This window comes from Chiloscyllium punctatum, chromosome 4 (genome assembly GCF_047496795.1).
Source record: "Chiloscyllium punctatum isolate Juve2018m chromosome 4, sChiPun1.3, whole genome shotgun sequence".
Lineage (NCBI taxonomy): Eukaryota > Metazoa > Chordata > Chondrichthyes > Orectolobiformes > Hemiscylliidae > Chiloscyllium > Chiloscyllium punctatum.
In genome coordinates, this window is record NC_092742.1 from 63714194 (window position 1) to 63736918 (window position 22725).

General features: G+C 36.9%; 2 protein-coding genes across 5 annotated transcripts in view; one reads left to right on the forward strand and one right to left on the reverse strand.

The window, feature by feature from the left end:
- Positions 1-2441: 2441 nt before the first annotated feature.
- On the forward strand, positions 2442-6479 carry fam177a1 (family with sequence similarity 177 member A1). Its single transcript, XM_072568881.1, has 5 exons — positions 2442-2610; positions 2851-3027; positions 3113-3179; positions 5034-5131; positions 6104-6479. The coding sequence occupies exons 1-5, from the start codon at positions 2527-2529 to the stop codon at positions 6308-6310; spliced, it is 633 nt and encodes a 210-aa protein (XP_072424982.1). The 5' UTR covers positions 2442-2526; the 3' UTR covers positions 6311-6479.
- A 47-nt stretch (positions 6480-6526) lies between these two features.
- Positions 6527-22725, reverse strand: part of ppp2r3c (protein phosphatase 2, regulatory subunit B'', gamma) — a 33620-nt gene continuing 17421 nt past the window's right edge. For 3 of the 4 annotated variants that reach the window (XM_072568879.1, XM_072568880.1, XM_072568877.1), the window contains 10 exons: positions 19011-19123; positions 18061-18158; positions 17895-17965; positions 17663-17795; positions 16187-16242; positions 16015-16090; positions 15782-15918; positions 11478-11615; positions 8732-8791; positions 6527-6825 (listed from right to left, as the gene is read on the reverse strand). In XM_072568879.1, coding sequence (XP_072424980.1) covers positions 6637-6825; positions 8732-8791; positions 11478-11615; positions 15782-15918; positions 16015-16090; positions 16187-16242; positions 17663-17795; positions 17895-17965; positions 18061-18158; positions 19011-19123 — 1071 coding nt within the window. In that variant the 3' untranslated portion in view covers positions 6527-6636. The remainder of the gene's footprint in view (positions 6826-8731; positions 8792-11477; positions 11616-15781; positions 15919-16014; positions 16091-16186; positions 16243-17662; positions 17796-17894; positions 17966-18060; positions 18159-19010; positions 19124-22725) is intronic. The other variant, XM_072568876.1, reaches the window with a different exon arrangement.

Consider the following 22725-nt stretch of genomic DNA (forward strand, 5'->3'; position numbering starts at 1 on the left):
GGAGAGGGTGCAGAGGGGATTTACCAGAATCTTGTCCGTTTGAAGCATTTTAGCTACAAAGAGAGACTAGATAAACTTGGGTTGTTTTCTTTAGAACAGAGAAGGTTGAGGGGGAGCATGATTGAGATATGTCAGATTATGAGGAGCATGGATAAGGTGGAAAGGAAGCAGCTGTTCCCCTGAGTTAAAGGTCAATAATGAGGGGACATAATTTTAAGATGAAGGTTTAACAGGGATTTCAGGGAAGTTTTGTTTTCCACCCAGAGGGTGGTGAGAATCAGAAATGTATTGCCAACGAGGGCAGTGGAGGGAAACCTCATAACTTTTAAAGTATGTGGATGAGCACGTGACATGTTACAACATTTAAAGTCAAGTGCTGGAAAATGGCATTAGTGGAGATTGAATCTGTGCCAACCTATCAGCTGAAGGGCTTCTTTACTGTATGACACCATGCATCTCTCTCTCTGCCACTCTATGAGGTTGCAAAGAGGACAGCTATGCCATCTCTTGCTCCTGATAGTCCTTATAATTATGCCAGGTTAGGTAATGCAACATGAACCTACTCCTATCTTCCAATAAACTATATTTTGTTAAAACAGTTGTCTTTTCTGATTGAGACACAATCATGGTTTATCATCTGGTGTGAGTTTGCCTCCAACAACAGTGCACCAAACCATATCTGTTGCAGATTTTGTTTGGTGTACTTTGCTGACAATAGCAACAGTGCTGGCTGCATCTAAAGCATGTTATTGCTGTGGCCTGCACTATATCTTCATACTGGTGTCCATCTTTATGTATCATGTCAATGGTATGGCCCTTTTTCTTGTCCAAAAGGTCTTTCCTAAAGACTTTAATTGGGTTAGAGATGGTGACTAATGTGATGAGTCTTTCCTTTGAAACGATTATACTCATGCACTTTGCTACAACACCTTGCAATAAATTGATCAGTAAACTCTTAGGGTTTCTATCTGTCTGATATGAGTTAGATTTTCTAATTTTCAAGTTAATTCTTACCTTGACTAGTCTTCAAGAACTTTCCAAATCTGTCCTGGGTCTTTCTCATAGTATTTGAAACGACTAGATGCCTTAAGCTAAAGGCAATCAATATTTTAAAAGTTTTTTTTTCCTCAGGATCATCTGTCACTTGATCTGTAAAGTGGAACTACATTTGTTGTTTGCACAGTTACAATTCAGTAAGGGTGTCACTGGATGCCCATCCATACTTAGATTTTTGTAGTCCATGATTCAGCTTTTAAAAGGATAGACTATATCTTTAAGTCAATAAAAGTTAAAAACAAATGCTCCTTGCCTTTGTGTCAGCAGAAATTAAAAGTGACCCTTCTATAAGTGCCAAACTCTGCAGCTGCAACGGTTGATCAATATATTTTTTTCCCTGAAAGATGATACAAAAGTGTGTCCTAGGTTTGCAGCTTTCTGGAGTGTTTAACACTGCCTCCACTCAAACATGAACTAGAGCTTTTTAAAAGTGTTTAATTGAGGCTTGATTAAACTTGAAAGATTTAATTAAACTTGAAAGAATTTACATCCCAACCAATACAAGTAATCTGTCTTTCTTGGACGTCGATACCTTAACTACAGTTCTGTATTATTGACTGTACTCATACAAACTAATACTGCTGAAGTATGAGGAACTGTCCCCCCTTTGTCCAAATTCTCCATTGTAGTCTGGTTGGTCTTCATTAGTTTCCCAAATAGCTACCACCAAGATACTGGAGTCCTGTATGTACAAACCTCCGCTGCTGTTGTGAGTTCACATCCAACAAGGTATTTTATAAATACAGTAATGCTTAGGTTATTTCCGTAACACAAGCACCTGGGCGGGGCTAATGTTTTTGAAGAATCTAACAGACATTTATTACAACTATTATATTAGAAATATTATTCTTACAATACACAAGGGCCTGGTCTAACTTTAAACTGGTAGAATACAGCAGGAAACTATGCTTCCTATCACTCTATCACAACCACAAATGATCGATTATGATCAATAATAGAAGTCTCCCTCTGTAATTCCCTCCAAACCCATAACCCTTTGGGGTATCATTAGCTCTAGAACAGAACTCTTAATGTCCACTTTATCGAACAGATGCGGTGGCCTACAAGGATTTTATCCAATAAGCAGAGATTTCAGGGCCAGCTACAGTCTTTTCAATTTAAAGTCTGGAACTGATTTATTTGGATTTTTGGGGACAGTTTTCTACTAAGTGTTGGACCTACGGTTCCTTTTCATTTGGGTTTGTTATTTGAGCAGTGTACTCAAGCAAGTCTTAAGGTTCGTGAGTAAATAATAAATTATTAATTTGCTAATGAGCGAACTGGTACAGTCAGTAGTAAACATTGTGTTTTTTTTCCTCTCTGGCTAATCAAGATTACGCTGACAGACGTTGTTTCGACAGTTCCTGTATAACCTTGTAGAGAGTACAGGCGGGCGGGGTAAGAGGGGGGCTCGGCCTCATACGGGCGGTGCTTCCTGTCGGGCACTGGGCTGTTGTGCGTTCATAGGGAATGGCGGAGAAGTTACCGGGTCTCGGCCTCTACCTTACTCCCGGCAATATGCTGCTAGCCGGCGGTAACACGGACGCGGAGAAGGTGAGGTTAGGACCGAGCGGCTGAGGTTCGAGCCCCAGCAATAGTGGATGGGCGGCTGGGCTGGGCCTGGGCCGGGCCCGGCCCCCCGAGCCCCTGTTTAAATTCGAGCCTGACTTGCAAAGATAGGCAAAAAAAAAAGTTAATCACGTGACCCAGTCTTTCCAAGTACTATACTGCATGATTTGTATGTACCCAACAAGCATTGACTTGGATTGTTTAACTGTTTTCTTCCCTTGAAAGTTGCAGGCAAATGGAAAATCATTTGAAAATGTAGAACTTGGGGACGTGAATATGAAAAAGCAAAAGCTTCCTCGAAGGATCATTCACTTTGCTAGTGGCGAAACTATGGAGGAGTACAGCACGGATGAGGAGGACCAGGAAGATGAAAAGAAAGACTTATTGCCTATGATTGATACTGTAAGGTTGAAGTTCATTGAGTTCCTAATCTAATTCACAAACAACTTCAGCGGCTAATGCATAATGTGAAACATTTTATTCACAGAGCACACTTCCTTGGGGTCCATTTCTGTGGTTTTACATGCTAAGATTTGCTACAGGTACACTGTCAGGTATGATCTACATCTATGTTATAATGGACTACAATGTTGATTTTTGTGTGAACAATACATACAAGTTTCACTATTTGAAATCCACATTTACAACTTCCTCAATTTAAAGTTTACAAAAAAACCCTTGAGAATTATTAGCTAATCAAAAACTATGGCACAGGAAGAAGTAATGTAACTTAAATGTCATTTTAAAAAATATTTGCAGTTCAACTGCAAACAAACTTTCCCGTAGACTTACTAATTGACTCTGGGTTTAAGTTTGCATTTCTACACTCAACTTCTGATGTTCAATGTTAAATTGAGGTGCCAAGCTGATTCAATTCCTCAGTTGAACAAGGGAGATGTTAATAGGATCACTTCATGTGCAAGTCATTGGTATGTAGGTTTGTTTTGTATTTCAATACCTTTTTGCTATATTCAGTGCACGTGAACCTACTGTAAAATTGGTCAGTGTTCTGGTGGCTCACCACAACTTGAGCAGTATCAGAGATTAAGCATACCTCATCTGTATCTCTATATATTGCTCTTCTAGCTTTGTTTATTAGACTTAAGGGAGGGGCAAGGTAAATCAGTATCTTTATAAGGTATTGTTTTAGAAAAATTATGAAATGACTTAAGTGACCAAAAAGAAAAATGGCATTAATGACAATACCTTGCGAGCACTAATGCTGCAAAATTGATAGGTTAATTTTTAAGCAAATGTCCTTTTTTCTAGTACTTGCTTTTATCTTCTTTCCAGAGTTTTTACAAATGCAAGTCTAAACTGTTGGTAAGCTGTTTTGTCAGGGAGAGTAAAGCAGTCCAGCCTTATAGCAGAAGTCATTGAATACCAATGGGAAAGGGAACGGTAATTATTATTCCACCTTCCATAATTATTCCATAATTATTATTATGCCCCCTACAAGGGGGCATAGCTTTAAATTAAGGGGGGGTAGATATAGGACTGATGTTAGGGGTAGGTTCTTCACTCAGCGAGTCGTAAGTTCATGGAATGCCCTGCCAGTAGCAGTAGTGGACTCTCCCTCTTTATGGGTATTTAAGCGGGCATTGGATAGGTATATGGAGGATAGTGGGTTAGTGTAGGTTAGGTGGGCTTTGATCGGCGCAACATCGAGGGCTGAAGGGCCTGTACTGCGCTGTATTCTTCTATGTTCTATGTTCTCTAGAAGCACCAAAGGCAAATGCAGAGCCTGGAGGTCAGGGAGGGAAGGAATACAAATAGAACAATGATTCTGCAGAATGTTAGCATCCAGGCATGTTTTATTGTTTGGTGGAAAAGTTGATTAAAATGGAAAAAAACCTAGGCAAGTATTATGGATAGAAAAGTGTAAACATCCATAGAGAAAGAAATAAATACATAAACCAGCTTCTTAAAAGATGTTCCTACATGCCAAGAATTGCAGTTTAACAAAGCAGCTCACCACATCTTCTAAAAGGTATTTGGGAAATGCTGGCCCAGTCATTAATTCTCATTCCCTTGAACATTTTAAAAACAAACTGACTGAAGCAGTAGGAGACTTTGCAAGATTCATTGTATGCAGGTAGGGAAAATAAAGTTAGTTGGACAGGATCAGGCTGCAACAGTATCAACTTTGACATTCCTCATTGAATATTAAGGGATTTTGGAGGTCATGGCATTAAGTTCTTCAGAGATGAGATAAATGACAATCTTTGAAATAATGGCTGAAGATTCAAGATTAAATGGTGGAGAACCATGAAATCTAGACTTCAATCATAGCAAAATAGTGGAAGCAAGATTATTCTAGAAGAAAATGGGCTTTTGGCACCATCTTGTTCACCATAAATTTAAGCTGTCACTAACAAGCTTCTTTTTTTTTATATATATATATAAAGTTTGTGACTTCTTGGGAGAAAAGTTAGCTTCACTTTTTGGTATAAATGCTCCAAAGTACCAATATGCTATTGACGAGTACTACAGGATAAAAAAGGAGGTAAGTGGATTGCATATGTTTGTTCAATAAGTTAAATTCAGCAAGCCATTTCACTTGTTTTATAAATGAACAATAGATAAACTTAATTCTTTATAAACTCAGGAAATTCTTAGATTAGACTCTTTAATTTCTAATATTTAGTGTGCTTTGTCAACTAGGCTATTAATATATTGACTTAAATTTTACAAGGATAATTGAATTTGCTTTCTAGTGTGAGTATGTTGTGATTCAAATCCTTTTAAATACGCAAGAGTCAGATATTTGAAAAAAATTGAACTATCATTCGACTATTAATACCTACAGACAGGAAAGCAGGAATAATACACTGATGTAGTGAAACATCCATCTTATCCAATTTTGTGAAATCACTGCTTTTCCAAGTGATCCTTGATCATGGAAGCAGCATATTTTCCACAAACTATTTGCAAATTAAAATATCTCTTCCATGTAGTTGAGATTGATGTTTCATGCAGTCAGAGGAAGATCAATACATAAGCAAGCATGTATGACATGTATTTCTGCCCAGTTACTGCAGTTGCCAAGTCAGGAAATTGGAAGTGATTTGTGTAGATATCATAAAATCAGATACAACTGACTGTGGGCTTTGCAAGCTGATGTGGTAAACAAGTTACCTAGGTAGATCATGAGATCAGCTATGAGAAGTTTTTTTTTGTGTGGAGTTAACAAAGTTCATAAGTGTCTGTGTAATAGGCAATTAAATTAGTCAGCATCCAGTTCTTTAAATGCATTTATAGATGTCAAAAGAATAGAGTATTCCCTGTAGTAGAACAGCATGCTAGACCTGCTATTAAAGTTCAGCAACATGAAATTAACCCACAGGTAATCATGTCTGTAACAGGAGAGGATAGCATGGAATTGGCATAAAAGTATAAAGTTAGAAAGTTATTTATAGGATAAGTTTATAAAAGGATCTTGTTCAGCTAGGCTTGCTAATGCATGTAAATGTTACAGGAGGAGGAGGAAGAGGAAGAAAATAAAATGTCAGAAGAAGCTGAAAAGAATTACCAAGAGCAAATGGAACAGCAGCAAGAGATGGTTAGTGCACATGATGGTCTGCCAGTAGTTAATGCATCATTTGTGAATGTCAGCTTTGAAATGGAAAGTGATCCCACCATTATAACAGAAACTAAACAAAAAAGTGATCCTATTCCAACCTAGAGGAAATTATCCTACAGAAGATGATGCAAGGGTTCAGCACTGCCTGTTATCCTGAAAAACAGCTATGCCTTAATTCACTGAAAATGCAGTTGTGCCTTGTGAACTTTCTTCTAATTTTGGTTTTCATATCATGCATCTGCTGTAATTAAACTGTTAATACTAGAAACAATATTGTATTGTTTAACCTATATAATTGCATTATTTATTTTAGTTCTTTATAAATAAGGAAAGATCACTTTTGTATACTACACAACTTTAATAAAAATTTGACTATTTATCATGTACAATTTACAAACTCAGTACAGGAGTCAGTTGTATTAATAGAATCATGAATCATCCAGATCAGCACTACCATCATTGTCATTTGCAACAAGAACTTCTCTGTTTTCATAAGTCCAAAAACCATTCAGATCAATTAGAATACTGCTGACGGTGTCTCCTTGTCCACTGCTTATTAAATCTTGAAGGGTGATTTTATATGGATCTTTGGGTTTAACCATGTCAAAGATTTCATCCTGTAAGAACAAAGTTTTCAGTATAACCTTTTGCTTCTATGACAGATACTTTAGTTTTATTTGTTTTCTGAAAAAAATCTTGACAGTCCAGGCATAAGAAATAAAGCCCTTTGACCTTCCAAGTTTGCTACTCTTCAAGAGGAACTTAGCTAATTATGTATCTCGCCCCATTGCTATTAGTACCTTTTTTAAAGGGAGAAGATTATGGCCTAGTGGTATTATTGCGAGACAATTAATCCACAGATCCAGGTAGTGGTCTGGGTACAAAGTTGGAATTCAACAAAAATCTAGAATTAGGAATCTAATAATGACCATTAAATTAAATTATTGTCAACTGTGGGGTAAACCTATTTGGTTTAGTGATGTCCTTTACGAAAGGAAACTGTCATACACACCTAGTCTAGCTGACCTGTGGATGAGTTTTAAAAAATGCTCTCAGGGTAGAACATTTCAAAGATTCAATCCTATCAATGAAGAAATGTATTTATCTCAGGCCTGAATGATCAACGTTATTATTTTAGGTATGAGAGCCCAAGTTCTAGATTACCAAACAAGGGTAACTTTTCCTATCTATCCCAGTCACTTTACAAGCTTAACTCAAAGCGAGTAAGCATAGTCAATTTAATCTCTCCTCTGGACAATCCATTCATCTCAGAAACTAAGCTAGTGAACTTTTGTTGCAGCTTGGGTATTAGCACAAAAATGTCACACTTCTGTGTGGAGACAAGCAAAAGACTACTTCCTGCTGCAGAGGGGCCTGGAGCCATTGACTGATTAGTGTGCTTCAGGAGGCTCTCTACCTTCCTGAATTGGGCAATAGGCTCAAAAGTGGCCACTCTAGGAAAACAGCTCATGCTTATGGCTCATTGTGAATGGAGATTTAGAATCTCCCCTACAAAAGCGGTCATGACATAGGTCCCACAACCTATAGAAAAAATTAATTTCTTCTTTTTGTGCTATTTTACAATGGAGGATTGGGAAAGTGACATTGCAACTAAATATTATGTTTTGGAATCCAATATTTCTTAATGCATTAAGAGACATAAGCTATATTGAAGAGATACTTTTGCAGCTAAAAGAGTACTGCTTTAACTGAAGCATTATAAACAATCTACTCCTGCCTTCTTCTATAATGCTGAATCAAAAGGACAAATTAAGATGACCTGAGAACTTGTTCCTTGACCAATGTTTGGAGTTTTCAGCATTTTTGAATTTTTTTTAATCCACGCCAGAATATAGAGATGTACCTTCTCCACAATGTGTCTTAAAACTGAAATAGGTAATCTCAATTTATTACTCATGGCCTTTGTTCGATTATTATTTCTTTTTCTATTTAGTCCTATCTCTGTTGTAGGTTTAACTCCACAGCATCATAGCTGCAATCATTATTTAATTTGGAAAGGGGTTTGCACAGTTCTGTTGGATCAGAAATTCAAACCCAGAGAATCAGAATAATGAAAATAATGGGATTTTATGCTGTAGTGTAAGATTAAAAAAGTTAGCTGTACTATTTACTTGGAAATGCCATAAAGTACTGGATGTACAGCAGCAGCAAGAATAATTTATTCCAGCCACATTTCAATATTATAGCACAACTGAAATTTTGTTACACACACACACAAAACACAGGACATCCTCTGCTATAACTTTTGTAGACACAGTCTATATAGCATAAAACCCATCACACTTCTTTGGAAATCAAGAGAGGTAGAACAGTAATATTGGACTCCGTTAACTTCACCTCATGCCTATAGATGCTGTCAGACCTGCTGAGATTTTACAGCACTTTGTTTTTATTATAGACTATAGGTTGCTGTACAATGGAAACTCAACATTTTCCCTCCAAAATAGCTGTATTTGTAAAGTATTCCTAAACATCAAAATGTCTTCTGATGGTGCAAGATACCTTAACATCCTGAAAGGAAACTGGCTCCTGCCCATGAAGTTTCATTTGCTCTTGTATAGCCTGTATAAATTAAAAATTACAGAACTACAGTAAGATTTAATTGAATTATAAAGAATTAGTGCTTGCCTGTATGTTAAGATTAGGTTAGCAAGTGAGCAAAACATCTTGTCTTAACAGAACATTCCACCTTTCAGGAAAGTCCTATTACAGCATACTAGAATACACTTTAGTGGATAGTTGAATGATAGTATGGGTAAAAGTTCCGAGCAAACTTTTATAGTTGATGGGTTGCCATTCCAGCCCTCCTTCACAAATGCAGAATCATAAGTTAACTTTAGCCTTCTCAGTGGTATCATACTTATCAACATAAGTTTGGAAAAGACTGAATTAAATTGGGACTTTCTTGGTCTTAGTTAGTTCAATATTATCAAAATTAAAATACTTTTTAGAAAATTCACATGCACAGCTGATATTAATGAAAAAAAAACCAAGTCAAAAATTGTAAACGAGTAATTGCAGAAGCATGATTACATGTTTGATTATTTTAAATACGCAAATATTAGTGAAAGCTACCGTATATACTTAAGAGTTGATCTCATGAAAAAAAATCAACTCCCTATAAATTTTGGAATTTTCCAGATATCTTGTGTAAAAGTTGACCTTAGTTCTTCATAGATAACAGATCAACATGAGAGCCAAGGTATTATTCTGGACATAAACATTATGAGGAAATTGATTTTTTATGCAATTGTTTTGATGTACAATTCATACCAACAGTAGGCTACAGATTTCTTAAGTCATTACTGAACAAGCACTATAATTAATATAATACAAAGTTTATCACGCCATCATTTCTTACATAGACAAGTCTATATGCATTTACTTCACTATAATTACCGTGCAGCTACCAACAATTTTTCATGACTACAATGATCAATGAGACTGTATGAGAGTTAAACATCTAATTTTTTTTAAAAATCAGAAATAACAGCTTAAAATGTTAATTGAAAAACTAAAACAGTAAACAAGAGAAAATGGAGGGACATGGAAGAAATTGGCACAAAAGTTTAAGAAACAACAGGCCAGAGTCAGGTGACAACCTTCCTTTGTGTGCAGTTCAGCTGAATTCAGTTCCCTTGTATCACTTGTGGAATTACTGTAATTCATTATTTTTTTTCTTTATTCATTTAGAGATCAATTGGGCTTTGCAAATTGCAAGTATGTGGTATTTTCAGCCCCTCAAAAGTAGTATCCATGTAACAGTCAACCCCATAAATTTAAGCTTAAAAGTAGTCTAAAAAAATTTGACTTTTACACAAGTATATACAGCATATTAACGAGATATCATTGGACCACACAAAATCTGTTACATTAATTAGCAGGACACAAATCGAGAAACTGGATGACTGCATCATTTTTTTTAAACCTCAAAAGGACTTGAGTGTTGAAATGTACACCAGATTGATGGAATAAAAGTACATTGTCTGCTGGTTGCAAGGATCCTCTATGCTACTGCTACTATTACTGCAACACCATCAGTGTAATGCCTTTATCGTACTAAAATGCACAAGTGCTTTCAAACAGAAAATGGATAGCAAGCTATATGAGGTGATATTAGGGCTAGTACAGGAGATTTTCAGAAGCATCTTATGGAGGAAGAGGGATAGAAGTTTTAGAGTGGAAGTCCAGAACTGGGGTGCTTGTTATTTGAAGCCATAGGTATCAATTAAAATCAGGAGGTAACTAATAGGCCAGAATTGGAGAAGTGCAGCTTTCTTAGAGAGTTGTAGGGCTGGACCAGATTAAAAAAAAAAGAGGGCTTTGAAAACAATTTCAAAATTAATATGTGACTTAACCAGCAGTTTAAGTAGACCAGCAAGTACAGCAGTGATGGGCAAACAAAATTTGCTGTGTTTTAACACAGGTTTTGAATGGCCCAAGTTTTAGAGAGGGTAGAATGCTGAGGAAGAAGTGAAGCTAATTAGGAGAGCATTGGACTAGTTAACTTTAGACAGGCAAAGGCACTGATATGGTTTCAGCAGCATTTGAGCCAAAGTATGGTTGGAATCAGGTGGTATTATAGAGTCAGTGCTCAGCAGGGCCAGTAAATGGTGCAGTAGTAGTTCAGAATCACAAAAATCTGATCCAAGTTTGTAAGTAGTTTGGCTCTGCCTCCGACAGTTGTCAGGCAGACAGCTGGTGCCAGTAGTTATGGAACAGATTTTGCAGCAAAAACAAAGTGCAAGGGTTTTGATCTTACCTACATTTTATTCAAGGAAATTTCAGCTCATCACATATGAATGTCAAACACGTAATGACAATTTAAAGACAACACAGAGTGGTCATGTGAAGTGGTAAAATGAATTGAAGTAATTTTAATCTAATTCCCAGTAAGCATATGCCGACAATTTAAATAATTGTTTCTAACAGGATACGAGTAAGTAATGTTCATAAAGCCCACAGAATGGCTGAAACAGTAAATAGAAATAGCATTATGCCGGTATGGCACACAGTTTGAGCTTTTCAAGATATTGCAGAGACATTTTTTTGGAAGAGTTTTGTTATGCATCAGCACTTGATAGGGCAATGCTCGATACGGACATGCCTGAAATAAAAGCTCCAATTCTAGCACGAACATCTTTCACCTTGATAAAGAATTCACCAATAGTCAAGCAGAAAATCTATAACAATTTTGAAATATGCACATTGAATTCAATAAGACTTCAAAACTAGAACTAATACTCACCCTGAAGAAGAAATTTAGGGAAAAAACATTAAGGTAACCCTTATTTTCCATATCCAGTAATTTAAAGATATACTGGAGAGCAGCAGGTTCCTTTCGGTTTTCCAAAGCAAGAACAAAATCCAAATATGTCTTGTAATCCTTAAGACAAGATGTCAGAAAAGTCAATTTCAAAAGAATGGATGTGTTTTTATTTCAAAATGTTCTTGACATTCTAGATTGCTAACATAATGAATGACCAGTTTCTTAAATTCAGATTCACAAAATAAAATACTACTAGCAATATTGGTGTTTATGTGGAGAGCAATAATCAGTCACTTCTTGCCACACACATTTTATTCTCTGTTTATAATTACTACTGTGCAACATGAAAGGGAACCTTTTTAAACCATGATTTGAAAGGATTGCTGCATGTTTTGAAAAGCAAATAACACAGCACTCACAGTGATAGAAGAAATGTAAAGTCTCTTATCTTAATACACAAAGCATTTGGAGTAAGGTAGACAAACTGACAGCACAAATCAAAGTCAGAAGGACTTTAACCCAGGGAGGATTTGCTGGGGTGGGGTTGGCCTCAACGAGAGGTTATTAAAATTTCCAAAACCAGTATAGGACAGAGTATCAAAAGGGTCAGGAATCTAACTTCAGGCACATCAGATAAGGAAACATCTATGAGAGGGTGCAGTCAACATAGGACTGAGGGTTTTGTACTGAATGCACACAGTACACAACGCAAGGTAAATCTGCTTGCAAAACAGATTGAAATTGGCAGATATGTTGTTGTGGGTATCACAGAGATGTGGTTGCAAGGAGATTAGGGCTAGGAACTAAATATCCAAGGATACATGTTCTATTGAAAGGACAAGCAGATCGGCAGAGGGATGGAGTTGCCTTTTTAATAAGAAATGAAATTAAATCGATATCAAGTAGTGATATAGAGTCAGAGGGTGCAGAATCTGAGAGGGAATTTCACAAATGAAGAGCTTGATGGTTATGTACAGGCCTTCTAGCAGTATTCAGGATGTGGGGAAGAAAATTAAATGATTTGAAAAGGCATGTAAAAAAGGCACTATTACAGTAATTATGGAGGACTTCAATATGCATGTGGACTAGGAAAACCAGGCAAACAGAGTCAAGAAAAGGAATTTGTGGAATGTCTACAAGATGTCTTTTTGGAGCAGCTTGTAGTCGAACCCATAAGGGAAAAAGGTATTTCTGGATTTGTGAGGAGGCAGATTTGATTAGGGAGCTGAAAGTGAAGGAACCTGTAGGGCGCAATGACCATAATATGATATAATTCACTTTGCAGTCTGAGAGAGGGAAGCTGTAATGAAATTACAATTGAATAAAAATCACTACAAAGACATGAAGGAGGAGCTGGCTAAAGTTGATTTGAAAGGAAGCCTAACTCGAGAAGACATGGTAAGGGTTTCTGCAGGTAGTTCTGGAGGCACACCAGAAATTCATCCCAAGGAAGAAGAAACATATTATTGATTTGATTTATTACTGTTAGGTGTACTGAAATACAGTGAAAAGTGTGGCCTTACATGCTATTTAGGTAAATCATACTGTATAAGCGCATCAGAATAACAGAACAGAGTGCAGGATACAATGTACAATACCAAGAAGGTGCAGAAGAGGTCACTATTAACATTAAAGAGGTCCTCAAAAGTCTGATAACAGTAGTGAAGAAGCTGTTCTTGAATCAGTTCGTACGTGTATACAAACCTTTTTTTTGTCTTCAGCCCAACAGAAGAGGGTGGAAAAGTATATAACCAGGGTGGGAGGGGTCTTTGATTACTTTGGTTGCTTTCCTGATGCAGCATGAAGTATAGGTAAAGTCAGTGGATGGGAGATTGGTTTGCATGATAGATTGGGCTGTGATCACAACTCTGTGGTTTCCCTTGGTCTTGGGAAGAGCAGTTGTCATGCCATGGTGTGCCCCCTGAGGAAGTAGAGGCATTGCTATGTTTGCTTGACCATATTGTCAATGTGGGTGGACCAGGACAGATTTTTGGTGATAGTCATGAACATTAAGTTCTCAGGAGTGACAATCTCCACCTCAGCACCGCTAATGCAAATAGGGGCATGCCCTCCACTCTGGTTCCTGAAGTCATTGACCAGTTCTTTCATTTTGCTGATGTTGACAGTCATCTTTACACCATGCTGTTAAGCAGTCACCCGATATCTTTCCTGTACATAGTTTCATCATTGACATCTGAACTACAAATGGAGTTGGTGCAGAATTTGGCCACACAATCATGTGTATAAAGAGTTCAGTAAGGCTGTGTATGTAGCCTTGCAGAACATCAGTGCCGAGGATGATCATGGAGAAGATGTTGTCACCAATCCTTATTACTGTGGTCTGTTGATCAGAAAGTCGAGAATCCATTTACAGAGTGAGGAACAGAGACTTAGGTCCCCAAGTTTGGAGATGAGTTTGTTTGGAATTATGGTGTTGAAGGCAGAGTTGTAGTCAATCAGTAGGAGCCTTATATTGGTATCCTTGTTGTCCAAATGTTCCAGGGATGATCAAGGAGATGGTGTCTGCTGAGGACCTGTTGTGCCAGTAGGCAATTTGCAAGGGAACAGGCAATCTCAGAGGCTGGAGTTGATGTGAGCCAAGGGGAGGACAAGGCAACCATGGCTGACAAGGGCAGTCAGGGACAGCATAAAAGCAAAATAAAAAGCAAACACTACAGTGAAGATTACTGCGAAGCCAGAGGAATAGGGAGCTTTTAAAAAAGCAATCGAGAATAACTGAAAAAAGCAATAAAAGGACAGAAGATGAAATGTGAGAGTGATATAAAAGATGATTGCAAGAGTGTTTTTAGATATGTAAACAGCAAGAACGAGGCAAGAAGCAAATTGCACCACTACAAAATGAGGGCTGGAGAAGTAACAATGGGGAACAAAGAAATGATAGAGGAACTGAATAAGTCATTCACATTAGTTTTCACAGTGGAAAACACCAGGAACATACCAGAACTTCAAGAGTCAGGGGACAGAGGTGAGGGTAGTGACCATACTAAGGAGAAAGTGCTAGAGAAACTGAAAAGTCTGAAAGGTGGATAAATCAGCTGAACTGGATGAACTACACCACAGAGTTCTGAAGGAGACAGCTAAGGAGATTGTAGAGGCACTGGTGGTGATCTTACAGAAATCAGCAGAGTCAGGATCCTGGAGGACTGGAAAATGGCTAATGTAACACTTCTGTTTAAGAAGGGAGGGTGGCTGGGAGGTCTGACCTCAGTCAGATTTGCATCTATTATTAAGGAGGAGATTGTAGAGTATTTGGAAGTTCACAGTAAAATAGACTGAGTCAGCATAGTTTCGTCAAGGGAAGGTCACGTCTGACAAATTTGTTAAAATTCTTCGAAGACAAGTTCGACAAAGGATGTTCAATGGATATGATTTATTTGGAGTTTCAGAAGGCCTTTGTCAAGGTGCCACACAGGAGGTGGTTAAATAAGAGAAGAATCCATGATATTACGGTCAAGGTACCCGCATGGATACAGGATTGGCTGACTGTCAGAGGGCAGTGAATAGGGATACAGGAGTCTTTTGCAGGATGGCATCCAGTGATTAGTGGGATTCTGCAGGGGTCAGTGGTGTGTGTGTGTGTGTGTGTGTGTGTGTGTGTGTGTGTGTGTGTGTGTGTGTGTGTGTGTGTGTGTGTGTGTGTGTGTGTGTGTGTGTGTGTGTGAAATTTTGTGTCCTTATTTAAAAACCTTTAACTTCTGACAACTCCAAGTTCCAGTGTACTACCCCAGTTATACTTCAAACAAACCTTTTTTCTTATTCTAGCATAAAACAGGCAAACATGAATTCGTATTGGCACAATAAAACTTGTATGATAATATTAAAATACTAAATAGGAGGGAATTTAACCAGCTGCACATTCTTTGCTACACAGGGCAAGCCTATCACTTGTTTATAATTATTTATCTTCTAACAGTTCAGTCAAACAAAATTACTTGGCTTAAAGCGTGAGTAGAGTTTAATTAATATTTCCTAAGATATGAACAAAGAGCTTTATATATGAGAACTTACTAAATTAAATCTTAGCTAAGCAGTTAAAACTGCACAGCAGGTCTAATCCTTAATCTGATGTGCCCAAAATCACTAATATAGCCATGAGAAAACATTTAGACTTTGATTGCCACAAAACTATTCTTTCAAAATTAGTATCTCTAAATTGATTGAACAGAACATTTAGTTTAAAGAAGGTAAAATTAAATTCCAATACAGTTTCTTAACTTCACAAGAGATTGATTGTTGCAGGTGAATTATTTGTAGGCAATTACCATTTCTCCATCATACGTTAGGCACTCCTGAAAAACCCTATCCAAAAACACACTCGTAAGAGTTCCAGTACCATAACGCGATAACTCTTCTTTGCTGAGCATTCCATTGTGATCTTTATCTAGATTTAAGTACTGACCTAAGAAATAAAAATGATCACACTGTAAACCATGCACCATAACGGATATGCCGCACAAGTTATGAAGGATCATAATAGTATGTATTCAACACATACCATATACTCTCAATGCAGAAGGTGCAGAAAACCAATTTGATTCTTGACTTTCCTTAGACAGCTCCTCATCTCTGAGCTACAAATATAAACACACAGGCAAAATCAGTTATGTTCCATTGCTATCAGTGGATCATAGTTAAACATTCAAAAACTTTCTCTGATGGCCAATTACCTCCAACAAATCATCCAAGAAGCTGCAGGCCAAAATATCTTGGATTTTTATCTTACCTAGAGTAGTATCAAAGATATGAAAGTCAGGTTAGTTTGAATCATCGTGCCAGCATAAATACAGGGAGATACAGTCCTCTATTGTAAAAGGTGAAGTGCAAATCATATTTTCTGGCAACTTCAAATCCGATTAAATCAATCTGATGGTTCAGACTGCCACATCTGAATTAAGTTCAGGTAGTCTCAACCCAATTTCCAGCAGTGTGGAACTTGTGCTGATAATTCAACATAAACTGGTAATTTTAAAAAAAGATTAAAGAAAAAAGGTAGAAATGTATTAGGTTCCTTTAGCTCATTAGAAGCTGAATTACATTATTGGAAACTTTGCTTGATGATCACTGAACCACATCTTAAAAATTGCTCACTGCCAGCAATATATATCAAAAGTGTGTCCCATAACATAATATAGTCTTACTCCTGAAAAACAAAATGGCAAAATTTTATGAAGAAAAGCTTTATATTCTGATAAATGATACAAAACCCGTTTATTTAAGATTAAATCTTTGGAAATATCGAGTAGGATGTTGAGACTTAATTAAGATTTATTTAGGTAAAAACAATGACTACAGATGCTGGAAACCAGGTTCTGGATTAGTGGTACTGGAAGAGCACAGCAGTTCAGGCAGCATCCGAGGAGCAGTAAAATCGACGTTTCGGGCAAAAGCCCTTCATCAGGAATACAGGCAGAGAGCCTGAAGGATGGAGAGATAAGTGAGAGGAGGGTGGGGGTGGGGAGGAAGTAACATAGAGACTTCAGGGCAGAGGAAATGACCTGGGAGTTGCACTGAGATAAGGTTTATTTATAACTTTTTTTAATAAAACCTTTCTTAAAAATAAGTACTTCACTTTTCTCCATAATCATTGGAAATCATTTTACCAGTAGCTTGAAAACTGAAATAAGTTGCTAACTTGTTTTTAAAAAATTACATGAAACTCCATTTCCCAATATTAAAAATTTGTAATTAGTTATCTTGTGAATAAACAAATGAATTATTGAAACAAATGACATTCAGGTAACCAACACAACTATCAAAACATTAAATTATTAATTTATGTATAAGACCTACAGACTGAATTTAGGAGAATGTTAATTTCAGCAATTCAATAGCTCCGAACTTTCAATCGAAAGCTTTTCACTTGAATTATCAATTGAGATTGATGTGAATCCCATATGCTCTTAACAAGTAGGTTTCAGCAGATAGTACTTAACAGGGCATTGCTGTAACAGCTTGGAGCCTTATCTCCCCATCAGGAATAAGAAAATAAGACACACTCTCAACTAATCACAACAACCAAACAGAAGACTGCTATCTAAAATACATAAGACTAGAAGCATAGCCATAAAGAACAAAATGTTTATATTGCTAAGACATGATAAATGTTACAGGGTTTATGACTTGGTGAGGAGATATCCACTTGCCTGTTCGGAGTGGGTCGAGGAAGAAAAAGAACTTTCTAACAGCAGTGCACACATAGAATGAATAGAAGGACTTTTCTAAGCCATCAAGCTGTGGTAAAGTTGGAATCAACTCCAAAATGTAATTTTCCAAATCCTGTTAATATAATTTAATGTGAAGTTAAGATATCACAGAACGCAACAAGATGGAAGTGTGATAGAAATTGTCAGATTTGAACGAAGGTAGGATACTTACAGATTCACGAAGATATCCTTGACCAGCTACATCATATAAACTCAGACCTATCCTTGTTTGATGCAGCCAAACTAAAATTTAAATAGATTTAGTATGGTTGTTTTATAACTAAGATTATGTAAAAACAATACAAATTTATCTATTAGTTTACATAAGATTCTGCTACCTTTTCTCATGACATAGTTGAAGAACTGCATTATGGAGATCCTTCCATATGCATCATTGTGCAAGAGTTTTGCGAAGATCTTAGCTGCAAAAAACTGCCTGTTGGATAACATTAAAATGCAAGTAGTGATAGCAAAAAGATCATATAAAAATGTTCACTAAAATTGTATTGAAAGGGAACACCACAGAATCAACATTTAAAAAATAGTTTTTAATAAAATACATGATTAAACAATGCCAAGCAATTGACAATGTTTTTTCTTTCCTGAATTACTGCTGTAACTTGGCACAGAGATTGTTATTTTTAGTCTGACAACACAGTGCCAAGAGACATTTTGGGGATTTACATGAGCAATCCAAATCAAGAACAACATAGGAATTAGAAGCAGGTGTAAGCAATCCAGCCCTTCAAGCCCACTCTGGTATTTAACATAATCATGGCTGATCTTATCCTGATCATAGCTCCACTTTCCTGCCTGCTCCCTATAGCTCTTTATCCTGCTTTTCATCAGAAACATATTTATTTCTTTCTTGAATAAGTTGATTGATTCTGCCCTTATTCAGCGCAAGCATGGTTGGGGAAGGGAACAAAATATCAATTACACACAATAAAACTGCACACATCTTCAAAATAATCACGCTGAAATCTTGGGCTACTGAAAACATTAAGCAAGATGATACTGTTGAGGGAATTCTGCTATATAGATATAATTACTGTTTAGCAAACTGTACCTCGTTAATTCACTTATGTTCTTAATTTAGGTTAAGATGGGCCAATTTTGAGAACAGTTCAATGATCTACGTTGTTCATCAAATAAACACACCAGAATAGTTTTTATTGCATAATTCATTACATGCATTGAATTTAACAATCAGTAAGAAAATGATCTTATTAATATGAAGAGATTTTCTTCAACTTCATCAGAAATTATGCTAATAAATGGCACTTACTTGCATTTCTGTCCAGCTTTCTCTTTGACCTCCAGAAAGTTTTCATAATTTATCATTGCTTCCTCTCCTATCAGAGGAGGGGTTTGATGTTTGTCTAGCAAAAACCACAAATTCTGTAAAACAAAATAAGAAAGGAATATTATGCATACAGATTGACATTTGACTAAATAACTGAGACTCAAAGTGTCCTTTAGAAATCCATAGTAGAAGTAGAAGTAGAAGAAGAACAAACAAGCCCCTTGTTGCATTAGGCAGATTTCACTGCCAAAATAATGTTGGTGTGCATTATTGTCCCTAAAACATATCACAATGATAAAATAATTGGCAGAGTTTATGTCAGCAATTTAAATGATTGGTTCTCTCATATCTGCTGTGACTTGAACACGTTCACAAACCAATTGGTTCAATGTATCGGAAATTGCTTTGGCTCCTGTCAGCTTGAAACACAGAAAATTAAGGCACAGGAGAGTAACCAATGATTCGAGTCCTGATATAACAATCACACAAAAGCAAAAATGAAAACCAAATTAAAATTGTAACTTATAAGCCAGCTTATGACAGCTAGGGGTGAAAGAAAGTGCTAATCAGTTGGAGGTTCAGTGGTATGCTTGATTCTTGTTTGGTCTGTTCCCTACCTCTACTTGGTTGCCTGTATCCGCAATAACTTTTGATTTCACTGAGTTTCTGCTGTTGCATTCAGAGGCAAAATGTTTTATTAATTTTTATTTCAAATATATGATAAAGAAATAAAACTGTTTTGACATTTGTTTTAATAACACAAGGTGTCATGAAGACTCAGATTTCACCTCATTAATACTGTCAAAGTGGCTTCCTTTTCAAAAGGACAATTCACTACTTTGGACACCCAATAAAATCTTTCATATAAGAGAAACAGCAAACTTTGTTTTAATCTGCACCGTATGAATTGACACTCTCTATAAACTGGCATAAACTATATACCTCAAATTCCATAAAGGATACTGTATTATTCTGTCAAGTTATTAAAGTTTTAAAAAATTATTTACCTCAATGTACTTTTTGTTCATTCAAGTTGTCACACAAAATCTAAACAGTTGATTCAGTTTCAAGTCAATTTCGCCTTAAACACTGCAATCTACCTGGATGGCCAAGTGCTCAGATGAGGGTGTGATTAAGAAGGCTTTCTCCACTCAGTTTTATTGAAGGCAAAGTTGCATTATCACTTAAGTGATTTATGTTGTAAATAAAGTAAAGCAGTGATGTGTACACACCCGACCTTACTTTTTTATTACTTCGTGCGTGTTTTGACACTGTTTGTGTGGACCTCTTGATTATCTGAAATATTTGATCAACTGGCACACCTCTGGTTCTTTAGGTGCTGGTTAATAAAAGGTTTGCTGTATTTTCTTTCCAAAATTTTCTCTTCCTACCCAATTGAACAACAGGATGCAGATAAAGCAGATTTACAGTTGCTATTAAAGAATACACCAGTCTATTTTGTAAATAATTCTCCCTTCTTCCAAGACTCCATACATTCCCATTCACCTACGGATATAACTGCTGAAATCTAAGTTGTAAGAAAGAAGTCTGAGATCATTTTAATCTTTTTTTTCTTAAATGCAAGGAATTTACCCATTCCTTAAAAACAGTCTCAACTTAATATTAGTTTTCATTTAATAAATGATCCAATTTAAATTTTTATTTTAATTTTATAAAATTCCATTGATGATTCATTAATAACAACATTTATTTACAAAATCATCATTAACATAAAATATCCCAAGGTGCTTTACAAGGGAATTATAAAACAATAGCACCAGGGAGATAAGAGGACAGGTGACTAAAAACTTGTCAAACATTTGGTCAGAGATAGATTTTAAAGTGCACCTTAATGAGCAAAAATGAGATAGAGCGACAAAAGAGCTAAAACAGAATTAAAGAAAACCAGATATCTTGGAAGGTTGTGGGGACTTAAGGAAATTATAGAAAAAAGGTTAGCCATAGAAAACAAGGATGAGAATTTTAACATTACTTAAATGGGGTCCAATTTGGGAGTGGTCCAACATGGGGGCGATATCTGAAAGTCTTATCAAGCAATAGTCATGTCCCTACCTCCGGACCAGAAGGGTAAATGTTCAAGTCTCACTTCAGGATGCGATAGCCACAGAATGGTGACATAACGCATCCAAACTGGTTATTTAAAAAAAAAGTCATGATGTTAGGGTTTTAGGCACAGTGGTAGTGTCCCTGCTTATGATCAGAAGACGTAGGTTCAGGTCCCACCTGCCCCAGAGTGTGTTCATGTTCATTAAAATAAATACAGAAGTAATGTTTGATGGGAGTTATGACAAGGACAAGGTTTTAGTTTGTGTTTTGCAGAGGTTAGAACATGGGAGCTGGCTGGAATTGCATTAGAGGAGTTAAGTTTTGACATTCTGAAAGAATAGATAACATTTCTGCACATGAGGAAGTAAGGCAGAGGTAAGGTCTAAGGGAAAACTGGCCAGTCTTTGCGATAGAACAGATGCATGATTAGAAGCTGATCTTGGGCAAAAATAATCTGACACTAAGACTGCCAATTGTCTGGTTTAGTCTCAAAGTTGTTAGGGAGAGAGACAGTCAGTGACAATTAGGTAGATAAGAAAGGAACCTGGCAAGTGCAGTCCTGTCCAGCTGGATGATAATGAAAATACATTAGAAAAGATGCAAGGTTTGTGAAACACTACGTAGGACAAACAGGAAGAAAGTTAGCCACCAGGATGCACGAACACCAGCTAGCCACAAAAAAACACGACCCTCTCTCCCTCGTAGCCCTACACATGGATGAAAAAAACCCACTATTTTGACTTGGACAACACATCTATCGTGGGACAGGCTAAGCAAAGACATGCCAGAGAATTCCTAGAGGCCTGGCACTCCAACCACAATGCCATAAACAAACACATAGATCTAGACACCATCTATCAACCCCTCAGAAAACAAACAGGTATTGACATCACCACAAACCCCAGGAACCCCATCCAGGACAAACATATAAATAGAAAGCAGGAGACAACAGCTTTGCTTCACTTGGAGGTCGCCACTGATGATGTTACCTAGCCAGGTAATGAAACATCTGGATATCAAACCTACAGCTCAGCGAGCAAACCTACACCCTATTAGAAAAGATGGTATGATCAATAGTGTCAAAGGCTGCAGACAAAACAAGAAGGACAAAGGGGTTGGATTACTTTCGCCAGTCATATAGAACATCTGTTGATTTTCATAGGAACTGCTCAAATCTTATGGCATGGCAGAAATTCAATTGGAGGAGGGATTCAACAGATCTGTGAATGATAGGTGTGGAGTTGGAAGATAGCAACAATTTAAGGGGTGTGGAGAGAAAAGGTTACTTAGAAATGGGGCACTAATTAAGATGGATGAAGGGACTGAGTTTAATTTTTTTGAGCCAAAAAGTGATGATGGCAAAGTTAAAAGAGAGAGGAATTGCACTTGAGGAATAAGAAGAGTAAACAACAATTAAGAAGGGGTTGGGAAGGGAAGTTGGGCAGTAGTTCTAGTAGAGTAAGGTCAATACAGAAGAACAGGGACAAATGAACCTTGAAAGACCGTGATGGGAAATTGCCAAGAAATTACAGAAAGGTACATGTTAGGATATAGGTGAAAACCTTCCAAGAAATTTGTCCTTTTGGACTTTGGGAAGGAAGAAAGTAGCAGTGGGAAGTGATAAAATACT